Genomic DNA, 15,373 nt, shown 5'->3' with positions numbered 1-15,373 from the left:
TAAACATTTTAAGGTTATATTGGTTATTGGTTTAGTCTATTTGAGTAAAATTATTCTGTGTTTGTAATTGGAAATTGGAACTTCATAATAGATTTAAACTTTTATTGTTTTTAAGTTGTCTATTAATAAAGCAAAACAAACAAATCTTGTATTAATTTAAGAAATACAGTGATCACCACAATTAATAACTAGATAAACAAATGACCTAGTTTCAGTAAAATTTTCAAATAAATATTACCACACTATTTACATTATACCTACTGGAATTCTGATGTAGGTATACAATAATTTACAACTAAAAAGTAGGTATAAACAAAAATAAAAAAAATTTAACCTAAGGAAAAATAATATTTTTATATTTAAATAGAAGCAATTAAAACCATACAATTTCATCATTCATTTATCTTTTTTTACATCTGTATATTAATTGTATATTGTGTGAACATTGTTTTATTTTTTTAAATGTCAACGGAATTTAAAAATGACTTTACGATTGGATTTACGTTACGTTAAGGCAGTTACAAAAACTACCTATTTTAACATTCATCCTCTACGACACGTTAGTTGCTTTACGTATACGGAGATGCGTACGTTACGTAGCAACAAAAACTCCCTCTACCAACTAAACCCACTCTCGGCTTACGCGCGTGGCACGTCTTTTCAGACCGTTCTCTCGCGCGCACAGCCGCTCTTTTTCTGTTCTTTCCTTTTTCTCTCTGTTGCTTATATTGCTCTTGTTTACCCCTGTTGTCTCTCTCTTTTTATAATCTCTCTTTCTATAATCAGTAGACAGTGATGAAAGCCGATTTTGCGTCATTGTATTTCGAAGAGACACCGAGAAGAGATGACTTTATTCGCTTTAAAGTGGAGAAGGTTCTTTCAACTGAAGCGCTTGTTGCAGGTATTGTAGCAAGTAAACAAAATAACTTGTAGCTTTCAAGAAGAATTTCATTGGTTTCGTTGTCAAACATACTTTTTAATTAGTTCTAACAAATTCTTATCGTAAAAATTTTCACGATTAATAGCAGAAAAAATCATCTCCAGTTCAGTTTTTAATAAGGATTTATTAAAAAGTAGTTTATATGTATCCATCAATGAGTCTAAAGCTTTTTGTGGAAATTTAGCGCCATATTCTGTGTGAATCTTTTATTATCGCCCAATTCCAGAAATAAATTCCGTTTGTTTAAAAATATGTTACAATAATTATAGATTATGTTACAGTTACATATTTTTTTTATCATAACTTAAAACAAAATTTATATTACAATTCGATAATTACGTTACAAGTGGCAACGATGGTTGGCGAAGGCCCGATCGTCTGGTGCCTAAACAGCAAGCATAACACGACAATATAAAAATCGTTGTCCGGCGACTTAACTTCAAACGCTTTTTGTACGGAGATCTTATGTGAGCGGGGTCGGCCGGCTCCGAACGGGCCTATTAATGATATTTTTTGCACGATTGATCATTTTTGACAGTTTACCGTGAAAGATTTTACGTCAGTAGGTGACATTTACTAGCAACTCGACGGTAAGTAATCCAACTCGACGGTAATTCACTTACCGTCGAGTTAAAGAATCTCTTAATTTTAATTTATTTTTTGAAAGAATAAAGAAAACTAACGAATTATTTATTAATATTGAAACTTATGGTACAATTTGTTAAATTATTTGTGAACTAGAAATTCTTCATCCGGTTCTTCCATCAGAAATTTTTCAAATGGCTCCCGTGTAAAAATGCTCGCTTTCTTAGACCTATAGCCAACATTTTTTCTCTTCAAATACGCGATCAAAGTTGAAAACTTGGGAATATCAATGCCATCATAAAGAAAACGGTGGATTTAATCATTGAATATTCTGCCCAGAGGCTTCCAGGAGCTTTCAACTGCATATGTCTTTGAACGAAATATGCCAATAGAGTCTTTTCTTCGATTCTTAAATTCTTGCCTTCGCACCATTTTTTAAAACTTTGGTAGGTATTTTGATAACGGATTTTGAATTTTTTTGTGAATTTCTTCAAATTCACTTTCGCTCATATTTTAATTTATAATAATCAAAATTGTACTTAAAATTATTGACAACTAAATAAAAACTCAATTCTCCATTGTTGTTATGCACCCTAGTTACTACCTAACAACCAAAGTATATATCGTGAGAAAATGAATGAAACTAGTCAATATGACGAAAATGTTTAATTTTATAATTTATAATGGTATCAATCGTGCAAAAAACGTTATAAGCATGTCGAACGTTAAGGGTAACCGATCTCAGACAATAATTGGAGTCGTCGCTCCGCTCCTCCTCCAAACAATTGCCTTCGATCGGTATAAAACCCTTACCGTTCTCCATACTTAATATACTATGAAATGCCTGGATACGATTCAATGCTTTCTGTGATAATATATAACATAGTTGTTTTAACGGAAGCTAATGTATTGAGTGATTCAGTACATTTAAAAGTTATTTACATGCATTAACATAATTTTTGAATATATGTTTTTCAATTTTAAAGCTGTTAAAATTATTGATTAGGCCCGGCCTATCCTGCCTACCCCCAAAAGCCGCCACTGCCGACGCATCAAAACAAAATGACGGTACGGGGTGTGCATACTAATATACCACCAACAAACGTTCAAGAAAAATTCAAAATAAATAACAGCACTTCCATTTTTTCTGCAAAAGCGATTGGTATTATTAAAGCCTGCGAGTATATCGAAAAAAAAAACAAGTTAAAAAAATACATCTTTTGAGTGACTCCTTATCGCTTCTTAAATGCATCGCTAACCCAATTAATGTGGTGGCTACTGATATACAGTTGAGTCCGCGAGTCTTTACCCGTGCGTCATCACTTAAAGCATACGAAATAAGTCGGAAATCTATTTCACGCAACAAAAACTGACAGAAAGTGGCTACTGTTCCGATTACGGGTTTTATTATAAAATTTGACGTTATCAAATATATAGAATGTCAAATGTAAGTTTTACTTCAAAATTTTTACGCAGAATTAGAGCTACATTTGAAGTAGCTTAATAAATTCTTTTATTATTATATATTAATAAATAAATAAACAATTTATGAAAAAATCCAATAACATATTTTATTTTTGTTATTTTATTCACTTTGACGGAAATCTAAACACAGTCATTTCTTTACTGTGTGAATGACGTTAGCTTTGTATGTTTTAAATATTAATTGCCTAAATATAATTATTTACCTTAAAATTTCAAAGCCCAATATAAAATTAGTTGTGAAAACAACTGTTCGTGTAATATAAAGAAACTTCAAAACGCAAAAGTTCGACAAAAACCGCAAAAAGTTCAACTGACTGACAGCCACAAAATTAAACAAATCAGAAACGTCAAACAAATTGTGCTTAAAATATGAAAACATACCGAATCGTCTTTTTTTGTACCTATCTCTTTTCAATGCACTGAGTCTAGATGGTTCATAAAAATAACATGTGTTGTTACTTAATAACAAACGGCAGCTGGTTTGTCATGAGTTTCATGCATGGAAGAGAATGATGCTAGATAAAAAGTATGTGTTTTATCTCGCCAGGTATTAATGACGCACGGGTAAAGACTCGCGGACTCAACTGTAAATCTTTTTATTAGAGAATTAAAATTAAAAATTCATAAATTAAGAAAAAGTCAATACTAATTAAAATTCACTTGGGTAAAAACTCATATTGGACTTCGTGGAAATGAAGTTGTAGATTCCTTAGCCAAAGAAAGCGTTACAACTGGACAGTATATGGAGAACAATTTAGGAGCTCAAGAATATTTAACGATATCTAAAAGTAATTTTAAAGGAAAATGGGAATTGCATTGGAAAAAATATTGCTGTAATTTCCACACACGATACACACTGGGACATTCAAGTATTCCGACAGTGTTGTGGCACCAAGAGTATGATTTTACAAGGAATGATACTGTGACCATTTGTAGGCTTAAATTCGGACATGCAAGCTTTTCTCAACATTTATATAGAATCGGTGTAGTCAATACCGAACTTTGTGAAACCTGCAATGTGGTGAGCGACTTAGATCACATTTTTTATGCTTGCAGTAAATTTGAAATACAAAGACAGGAATTTATTAATAGTTTATTATTGCAAAACTTATACCCCCCTTTCAATCTACTACATTTACTATCATTAAATAGGTATCAGGTATACAAAATTATTCTTAAGTTTATTAAAATGTGTAACTTAAAACTTTAGTGTAGGTGTTAAGCTCGTTACCTCTGTTATATCGCCAAATATTTTACCTATTAACCTATACTTTCCGTGGTCTACCCTTTCTGTCTGTGAGTCACCTTGAATGACCCCCACGTGCGAAAAGTAATCCTAGTTCCTCTCCCCATCGTAGTTCTTCTTTTAATTCCAGAATAATAGTGTAGTTAGTTTAGTTAGAATAGGTTACACATTTGCTACTGGCTGAAGGGGCACATGAGCCCGAAGGCCACAAAAAAAGATATTGCCAATATTTATGAGTTGCGTTTCTGGGACGACTTTCCCAGGTCTTCTATGTACTTTAAAATGTATAATATACGTCTGAATTGCCGATATAAATGAGTCAGATTAAATATATTATTAGAAGAATTTTTAACCAAGCAACAACATTTTTGTTTAAATTATTAATATTTTTTGTATTTTGACAACGGCATCCGATTTGGACGTCGAAACGTTAATAAAATCATTTTTTTTAGCAAAATTGTGGCTTATTTCCCATTAAAAATAGTTAAATTTACTTATAAACATGCCACAAGAAAATAGCTTCTGAACAGTATTCTCTTTTATTTTATTAAGACGGGTAGTACATTCTTTCACAGTTTTTGCTGTAAATTTTAAAGAACCAGCTGGACTGACATGAAATTTGGCATACGCATAGCTAACAAGTCAAAGAAAAAAAGTGATACTGTGCCGATGTGTGCTTTTGCCCTGGGGGTGCATTTCACCCCTTCTCGGGGGTGAAAAAATATACTTCCAAAATAAGTCCGGGAATAGATAAAATGACCAGTTTTAAGAAACTTTTGTTCTAGAGTTTTTTCATTAAGTCAATACTTCTTGAGTTATTTTTTAGTAAATATGATCATTTTTTAACAAAATAACCACATTTTTAGAAGATTTTTCGCAAATAACTCAAATAGTCCATTCTTTCACGGTTTTTGCTCTAAATTTTAAAGAACCGCTTGTATTGACATGAAATTTGGCATACGTATAGCTTACATGTCAAAGAAAAAAAGTGGTATTGTGCCGATGTGTGCTTTTGCCGTGGGGGTGACTTTCACACCCTCTTGGGGGTGAAAAAATATATGTCCAAAATAAGTCCGGAAATGGGTAAACTGACTAATTTTAAGTAACTCTTGTTCTATAGAGCTTTTTCGCCAAGTCAACACTTTTCGAGTTATTTGCAAGTGAATATGTTCATTTTTCAACAAAATAACCACATTTTTAGACGGTTTTTCGTAAGTAATTCAAAAAGTAAGTATTTTGTCGAAAAAACGTTCTTCGCAAAAATATACCCTATAAAAATTGTGTACTCATTAGGTCTCTGGATCTCGTAGAACCAGAGTTATAGCCAATGAAAAATAGATTCATATTCACCAAATTTCAAATAGAATATTTCGACGTGAAATATCCAAAAAATTAAGCACTTTTTGGGGAAAATCTATTACAACTTTTTTAAAGTGTTATTTCTGTTTTTACAAAAAGTTTCTAGTATTAAATTTAAGCAAGTTACGCTCAAAATAAAGTTGGTCCCTTTTGTTTTTGCAAAAAAATCGGGAAGACTACCCCCTAATTAGCAACTTAAATTAAATTAATCGTTACCGCTCCACAAATTATTTTTCTTATGTTGTGTTTATATGATCTGTAAGTTTCATCGATTCAAAGTGCTTATTTTTGAAAATATTTGGTTTCAAAGTAAAATTTTTAAAAATTTAAATTTTGAAAAATATGCTTTTTTTCAAAATAACTTAAAAATTGTTAGAGATGCCAAAAATCTCAAAAAACAAAAAAAGTCAGATTTACTTTTCTGAATATCATGTATTTTTTTGTTTTTCTGTTAGATAAAAATTGATTTAGATTTGGTGTTTCTAAATTTGCATACATTCGTGATCAGTGACTCTTTCAACCCCTTTTAACTACAGCCCTTTCAATAATAAGGACTTTGAACCAATGAAACTTACAGATCATATAAACAATATATACATGAGTCAAGAAAGTTGTGAAGTCGTAACGATTAAGTTCATTTAAGATACTAATTAGGGGGTGATTTTCTCGATTTTTTTACCAAAACCAAAAGGGTAAAACTTTATTTTGAGCGTAACTTGTTTAATTTTGATGCTAGAAATTTTTTTTGTAAAACAAAAATTTTTAAACACTTTAAATAAGTTGTAATGAGTTTTCCCCGAAATGTGCTTCATTTTTGGTTATTTCACGTTAAAGTATTCCATTTGGAATTTGACGAATATGAACCTATTTTTCGTTAGCTATAACTCTGCTTCTACTAGGTGTAGAGACGTGATATATACACCATTATTTTAATTTTTTACATGCTATATTTTTGCTGAGAATGTTTTTTCGACAAAATACTTACTATTTGAGTTATTTGCGAAAAACCGTCTAAAAGCGTGGTTATTTTGTTGAAAAAATGAACATATTCACTGCCAAATAGCTCGAAAAGTATTGACTTAGTGAAAAAACTCTATAGAACAAAAGTTACTTAAAAGTAGCCAGTTTATCCATTTCCTGACTTTCTTTGGACGAATATTTTTTCACACCCAAGAGGGGGTGAAAACCACCCCCAGGGCAAAAGCACATATCGGCCCAATATCACTTTTTTTCTTTGACTTGTTAGCTATGTGTATGCCAAATTTCATGTCAATCCCAGCGGTTCTTTAAAATGTAGAGGTTTTGCAATATTTTACCGTTAAAGAACGGACTAAAAAAGTAAGTATTTTATCGAAAAAAACATTCTCAGCAAAAATATAGCATCTAATAAAGTGAAAAAAATGGTGTATGCATGAGATCTCTAGACCTGGTAGAAGCAGAGTTATAGCTATTGAAAGATAGGTTTATATTCGCCAAATTTCAGATAGAATATTTCAACGTGAAATATCCAAAGAATGAAGCCCTTTTTGGAGAAAGCTCATTACAACCTTTTTAAAGTGTTTTAAACATTTATTTTTGTGTTTTGATTAAAAAAAAATTTATTTCTGTTTTTATAAAAAAGTTTCTAGCATCAAATATAAGCACATTAGGCTTAAACTTAAGTTGGTCCCTTTTGCTTTTATAAAAAAAGTCGGGAAAATCATCCCCTAATTAGCAACAAAAATGAAATTAATCGTTATCGCTTCATAAGTTGCATTAGTTGTGTTGTGTTTATATGATGTGTAAGTTTCATCCATTCAAAGTGCTTCTTTTTAAAAAATTTGGTCTTAAAATAAATTTTTTTAAATTTTTAATTTTGAAAAAAATGTTTTTTTTTCAGAATAGCTTAAAAATTATTTTAAATACCAAAAATCTTAAATAGTAAAAAAGTCACAGATTATTTTCTAAATATTTTTTATTTTTTTGTTTTTCTCTAAGACAAACATTGGTTAAGATACGCCTGCTCAAAATGTTTAATGGCTCATTTTAATGACTTTAAAATGAGTCATTAAAGATATTAAACATTTTTTTCAAAATGTTTAATGACTTTTTACACTCGTGTTTAATGACTCCTTCAAGCCCTTTCAAAAATAAGGCCTTTAAACCGACGAAACTTACAGATCATATAAACAATACATACCCGAGTAAATCAATATTAGGGGGTGATTTATCCGATTATTTACCAAAAAAGGGACCAACGTTATTTTGAGCGTAATTTATTTCCTTTAGACGCTAGAATTTTTATTAATAAAACAAAAATAAAGCCTTTTTTTAAACAGTTTTAAAAATTTGCAATGAATTTTTCAAAAAAAGTACTTCGTGTTTTAATTATTTCACGTTAAGATATTCGATTTGGAATTTGACGAATATGAACCTATTTTTCATTAGCTAATCTCTGCTTCCACTAGGTCTAGAGAACTAATATACAGGGTGTCCCAGACTAATTTAGCCACGCTATATCTCTTAAACAAATAGAGATTTTCGAATGGGACAAAAAGTGGTCTATTCTACTTGTAATACACTTTAATATGGCGTAGAAAAAAATCATCCCCTAAATATTCATACCTTAGTTACAACCCCTAACTTTAATTTTTTTAATAGCTCCCTGTATATTTTTTATAGTTTTGGATATGGTCTTCTATCGTCTATTCAACACATTTTTTTAAAATAAAATTGGTTCGTAAATAACCAAGAAAGTATCAGTATAGTTTTGTTAATTATGTGTCCCAGACTAATTTATCCAGGCTATATTTCTTAAACTAATAGAGATTTTCGAATGGGACAAAAACTGATCTATTAAATTTGTAATACACTTTAATAGGGCGTAAAAAAAATTATCCCCTAAATATTCATCCCTTAGTTACAACCCCTAATTTTGTTTAAATAGCACCCTGTAAGTTAGGGATGAATATTTAGGAGATGAATTTTTTCTACGCCGCGCCATATGAAAGTGTATTACAAATGGAATAGATCAGTTTTTGTCCCATTCTGGGACACATAATAGTCTGGGACACATAATTAACAAAAATAAACTGATAGTTTCTTCGTTATTTACAAACCGATTATATTTTAAAAAAATGTGTTAAATAGATGATAAAAGACCACATCCAAAACTATAAAAAAATATACAGGGTGCTATTAAAAAAATTAAAATTAGTCAGTTTATCCATTTCCGGACTTATTTTGGAAGTATATTTTTTCACCCCCGAGAAGAGGTGCGACCCATCCCCAGGGCAAAAGCACACATCGGCACAGTATCACTTTTTTTCTTTGACTTGTTAGCTATTCGTATGCCAAATTTCATGTTAATGCAAATAATTCTTTAAAATTTAAAGATTTTCCAATATTTTACCGTCAAAGAACGTACTATCCTGCGTTCCGCAGTCACTTTGCAGTGTGGGCAGAATATACCAATAGGGCTTTTCATTCACAGACATTTGTTTCGAGCTTCTGTCATATGTCGTACAATCCGTGTATATTAATATTATACACAGATTATACAACATATGACAGAAGCTCGAAACAAATGACAATCGATGAAAAGCCCTATATAAAACTTATGGAATCTTGCAGCTCAGTGTTGCCAGTTTTAAGCAGACGAACTTAAAGTCTGTCTAAATAGAATATTCCAGAAGTCCAAAACATCTTGATTTGAAAATCTGTGGGTTTTATTATTTTTAAATAATTCATAGACAGGTACTATGAAAGATATTTATACGATATTAAAGATATATCATTTAAATATTAATTATAATTAGCCTGAGATTAATATTATATTTAATAGTTATTTATGATATAAGTGTTAAAAGTACAATTTTAAGACACGCATGTGAAAGTTTGAAGAATGAGCGAAGCTAATTCTGCAATTCACATGAGTGCCTTAAAAATGTACTTTCTAACACGTGTACTTTGTATGCACGTAAGAAGTTATACTTCTATTATATAATTTCAACGAAATAAATATACTTTCAACAGGTTATTTGTATTTAAAGATTAAACTAATTTTTACTTACTACTTTCCAAAAATTTTTATTAAAACAATACTAAAAATAAAAAAAAGTTAGATAACACACGGATTGCAACCAGGGACCTCTCGATCTCCGGTCGAACGCGCTACCACGCGCCCTTTGCTTTGACAGCTTAAAAGAACGCGCCCTTTGCTTTGACAGCTTAAAAGATTTCTCATACATACTGACAAATTTAATAGACCAAGTGAGGTATAAAAAATACTTTAAAAAAATTTATTTAATATAAATATTAATATCTCTTGGCAACACTGTTCTTCATAAGAGTCTGTACTGAAAGGTGACCGTGGAACGCAGTATAGGGTTGTTTTAACGGTTGCGAAATGTAACATACAAAAATAAAATTGACCCAAAATAATAATAACCGATAAAAAATTGTTTTAAATTGTATATTAAATGAATAAAAAATATTAATAAATCACTTTTTTTACACATTTCATTATCAAATTTGGCGGTGGTGGGATGTTTTGTAAGGGCTAAATTATTTAGTCAACCATCAATAATGTCTTAAAATATAAAAATACCTTTAACTTCATCAAACTCTATTAAAGCCCAAAAAATACTTTGATTTACGTTACAATATTGGCAATAAGATATAGTTTTCACCCCTAAAAATAATAAGCGCACATCGGGATAGGGTAGACTTTGAAGTAGGAGATAAACAGAGAATATATTTCATTAAAATCCTTGCAGCAGGATCGAATTCAGAGGTAATATACTATTTTTACCCTCATTGGCTGGAGTACCTACATAAATTGTTATTTAACTTGGAGAAATATATTTTGGCATTGCTATTTTCTTTTAATCTTTTCAATCAAAAAATAGGAAATGCCTTCAAGGTTTCAAGTTTATGATAAGATTAAAATCTCTGTTAAAACTATTAATTAAAACCATTAATCAAAGAATTTTGCTAGTCAGTCTAACATTAACCAGTATTCATTCACCACGGGCATTTTTCAAAGTATTAACTTATTACGATGCAGAAGGCACTAATTTCTTTGACTGTACTATGTTTGGTACAGTTATCTTATGCCGCATTACCCCATAGAGTAAGTAGAGCATATTTTTACTCCAATTTAGATTATATAATATATAGTATCGGTTTACAACGTTTTCCGTCTTCCGATACCCTTCTGCCATTCCTCTCTGTCCGCACATTGATCTACTTGCAGACCTCTTTCATCCATGGCTTTTTTTATTCCTGCTTGGCAACTTTTCCTCGGTCTACCTCTTCTTCTTCTACCTGGCGGTTTTCACTTTTGTACTTATTTTGGGATTCTGTGCCCATGCATTCTTTATACGTGACCAAACCATCTAAGTTGTATTTCGTTAATTTTGTCATTTATTGTACATGTGATCTTCATTATTTCTCATATCCGTTCGTTGGTGACATGTTCTCTTCTTGATATTCCTGCAGCTTTTCTTCACAAATCCATTTCAGTGACCTCTAACCTTTGTTTTGATTTTTCCTTCATAGGCCATACTTCGCAGCTGTATGTTATATAGACCGGGCAATATCGTCGCCCCCGCTAGCGCAATTATTCCGATTCGATTTTTTTGCACAAACTTACTCAAAAAGAGGTCCTTATAACATATCCACAGGGTGCCGGGCGGTGCCGTGGTCTAAAAATTTTTTAAACATTTTTTTAAACAAATTCACAAAAAAAAATTTTTTTATTTCCAACAATTTTTTTTAGAAAATTTGGGTCATTCTGAGCAAAAAAGGTCTCCTGTCATTTTTCTCTAAAATTGACTGTTGTCGAGTTATACGCGATTAAAAATTTGAAAAATGCGAAAATGGCCATTTTCAAGGCTTCATAACTCGATTAAAAATGATTACTATGAAATTCAAAAAGTGACAAAATCAAGATTCAAATGCTTTCTTCAACGTCCTGAGGAGATTTTTGTCACTATTTTATTACAAAGCTGTTATTTTTAGTTATTAACAATTAGCGGTATAGTCTAACTGTATCGTCGCCACCGTTAGCGGAACTATTTCGATTCGATTTTTTTGCACAAACTTACTCAAAAAGAGGTCTTTATAACATATTCACAGGATGCCAGGCGGTGCCGTAGTCTAAAAATTTTTTAAACAATTTTTTTTAAACAAATTCACAAAAATAATTTTTTCATTTCCCACAATTTTTTTTTAGATAATTTGGATCATTGTGAGTAAAAAAAATCTTTGGTCATTTTTCTCTAAACTTGACTGTTGTCGAGTTATACGCGATTAAAAATTTGAAAAATGCGAAAATGGCCATTTTCAAGGCTTCATAACTCAATCAAAAATTATTATTATGAAATTCAAAAAGTGACAAAATCAAGATTCAAATATCTTCTTCAACGTCTTGAAGAGATTTTTGGCATTATTTTACTACAAAGCTGTTACTTTTAGTTATTAACAATTAGCGCTATAGTCCAACTGTATAGTCACCCCCGTTAGCGGAACTATTTCGATTACATTTTTTTGCACAAACTTACTCAAAAATAGGTCCTTATAACATATCCACAGAGTGCCGGCGGGTGGTCGAAAAATTGTTTAAACAATTTTTAGACCACGGCACCGGCCGGCACCCTGTGGATATGTTAATAGGACCTCTTTTTGAGTAAGTTTGTGCAAAAAAATTTGGAATATACCGCTAATTGTTAATAACTAAAAATAACAGCTTTGTAATAAAATAATGACAAAAATCTCTTCAGGACGCTGAAGAAGGTATTTAAATCTTGATTTTGTCACTTTTTGAATTTCATATTAATCATTTTTAATCGAGTTATGAAGCCTTGAAATGGCCATTTTCGCATTTTTCAAATTTTTAATCGCGTATGACTCGACAACAGTCAATTTTAGAGAAAAATGACAAGAAACCTTTTTTGCTCAGAATGACCCAATTACCAAAAAAAAAATTGTTGGAAATGAAAAAATTATTTTTATGAATTTGTTTAAAAAAATTGTTTAAAAGTTTTTCGGCCACGGCACCGCAAAGCACCCTGTGGATATGTTATGAGGACCCCTTTTTGAGTAAGTTTGTGCAAAAAAATCTGATCGAAATTGTTCCGCTAACTTGGGCGACGATACAGTTAGACTATAGCGCTAATTGCTAATAACTAAAAATAACAGCTTTGTAATAAATTAATGACAAAAATCTCTTCAGAACGCTGAAGAAGGTATTTGAATCTTGATTTTGTCACTTTCTGAATTTCATAATAATCATTTTTGATCGAGTTATGAAGCATTGAAAATGGCCATTTTCGCATTTCTCAAATTTTTAATCGCGTATAACTCGACAACAATCAATTTTAGAGAAAAATGACAAGAAACCTTTTTTACTCAGAATGACCCAAATTATCTAAAAAAAATTGTTGGAAAAAAAAATTTATTTTTGTGAATTTGTTTAAAAAAAATTGTTTAAAAAATTTTTCGACCACGGCACCGCCCGGAACTCTGTGGATATGTTATAAGGACCTCTTTTTGAGTAAGTTTGTGGAAAAAAATCTAACCGAAATAGTTCCGTTAACGGGGGCGACGATACAGTTAGACTATAGCGCTAATTGTTAATAACAAAAAATAACAGCTTTGTAATAAATTAATTACAAAAATCTCTTCAGAACGCTGAAGAAGGTATTTGAATCTTGATTTTGTCACTTTTTGAATTTCATAATAATCATTTTTGATCGAGTTATGAAGCATTGAAAATGGCCATTTTCGCATTTTTCAAATTTTTAATCGCGTATAACTCGACAACAGGCAATTTTAGAGAAAAATGACAAGAAACCTTTTTTGCTCAGAATGATCCAAATTATCTAAAAAAATTGTTGGAAATAAAAAATTTATTTTTGTGAATTTGTTTAAAAAAAATGTTTAAAAATTTTTTCGACCACGGCACCGCCCGGCTCCCTGTGGATATGTTATAAGGACCTCTTTTTGAGTAAGTTTGTGCAAAAAAATCGAATCGGAATAATTGCGCTAGCGGGGGCGACGATACTGCCCGGTCTAGCTTTTCAGTACGGCGTCATAGATATTTTCTTGTTTTGATTGTTTATCTGCTTGTCCCGGAGTATTGAGTTTCCAAGCGTAATTGCTTTCCTGCGTTGAATATTTCGTTCTTTAATGGCTCTGTCCAGTGTTCCGTCATTCGTTTGATGTTTTAATGAAATTAGCGCGATAACTCGATGAAATAAAATTATTTTGACATAATATTTAAAAGTCAGATCAGTAGACAATTACAATGGTTTGAATGGTCGTCATGGAAACCAATATCGTCGTCGTGGTAACCCATTATATTGAAAGTTTGGTTTTGACAACCTTGTCAAAGAATTAATTTGTGTATTTTCACTTCTAAATAAAAATTGATATAACTCTATTTTTTGTGGTTTTTTCCAAACTTTTTTGCCCTAGAAAAAATATTGTTCCTAACTCACGCGGAAAGTGTCTTCCCCGCACTCGACTGCTTGCCCGAACTCCGCTATCGCTTCGTTTGGGTCAACGGCAGTCTCGTGCGTGAAAGTATCACTTTCCGCACTAGTTAGGAAAATAAGTATATTTTGCAATTTGGAATTTGAATTATGCACTAATTTTATTATGCAATATTTTGAGTCCTAATTATTGGATTGAAGTTTAGTAAACGCCATTTTCTTCGTTTTTTCATTAAAAAATAAATTTTATTAAAATTTTTATTTATCTCGTTTAGTTTACGAGCTAGAGCCTTATAAACAATTAATACACAATTAAATTGTTTATAACAATTTTTTGACCACTCAGATAAAAATCCACCCAAAAAGCAGCCAAAAATACATAAGAAATACTTGGGTTTGCAATGCAATAGACAATAAAATTATTTCAATTTGAACATTTCTTTAAATTCTTTGAAATATTATAAAAATTGTATTGAATTTACTAAACCTACTAAATATTAACTCTCGACTCGATTTCCCTTATTTTTTTTTATTTTTCAAAACTGTTAAATACCTAGTGCAGTCACTGAAGGTTTTCACCTCCGATTTCGTTGAACCTTCATCGATTTTTATAAAAATTGGTGAGTACTTAGAGGATACTCCAAGGAACAAAGGAGGTAAACCGCTAAACGCCTTAAAAATGAGTGGCGCATACAATATTCCAGCTACAAAAGATCTGATATGAAATTACGTGGCGCGAAAATGTTTTTTATTTTGATGTAAAACAAAATTCTAGTTTTATTTTAAAAGATTTTTCCATAATATTTGCTAAATTTGAAGTAAACGCGCCACAAAAAATAACTTCGATACAGTTTGAATTTTGAAACCCTTTTGTGGCGCGTTTAGTTCAAATTTAGCAAATTTTATGGAAAAATCTTTTAAAATAAAACGACAATTTTGTTTTACATCAAAATGAAAATACATTTTCGCGCCAAGTAATATTCATATCAGATCTTTTGTGGCTGGAATATTGTATGCGCCACTAATTTTTAAGGCGTTTAGCGGTTTTTTATTCTCGCATCAGGAGTTTTTCAAAGTTATTTATAAATTAAATGTATGAAGTTAAATGCAATGTTCCTCTATTACTCGTTAAGCTTTATAAATGGTCAGCTTTGTTGCATTATGATCTAGTGTCCATCGAGTGTACACTAGATTTTTTTCTATTCGAAATAGATTGAAAAAAAATATTGAGATGATCGGTAAATGAAGTCGGATTGCCCGTTCTCAGATCAAATTTAGCGT

At 31.1% G+C, this 15,373-nt stretch overlaps 2 protein-coding genes across 4 annotated transcripts in view; one reads left to right on the top strand and one right to left on the bottom strand.

Moving 5' to 3' along the window:
• The window catches only part of LOC114339168 (dynein axonemal heavy chain 1-like), a 1,269,803-nt gene that overhangs the window by 470,567 nt on the left and 783,863 nt on the right, over nt 1-15,373 (bottom strand). The gene's annotated exons all lie outside the window — the stretch shown is intronic.
• Nucleotides 10,578-15,373, top strand: part of LOC114336479 (uncharacterized) — a 101,838-nt gene continuing 97,042 nt past the window's right edge. Inside the window, exon 1 of the mRNA XM_028286853.2 lies at nt 10,578-10,728. Within this exon, the coding sequence (XP_028142654.1) occupies nt 10,657-10,728 (72 nt within the window). The 5' untranslated portion in view covers nt 10,578-10,656. The remainder of the gene's footprint in view (nt 10,729-15,373) is intronic.

The sequence above is a fragment of the Diabrotica virgifera genome, chromosome 9 (genome assembly GCF_917563875.1).
Source record: "Diabrotica virgifera virgifera chromosome 9, PGI_DIABVI_V3a".
Lineage (NCBI taxonomy): Eukaryota > Metazoa > Arthropoda > Insecta > Coleoptera > Chrysomelidae > Diabrotica > Diabrotica virgifera.
This window is presented reverse-complemented; position numbering and strand designations above follow the sequence as displayed.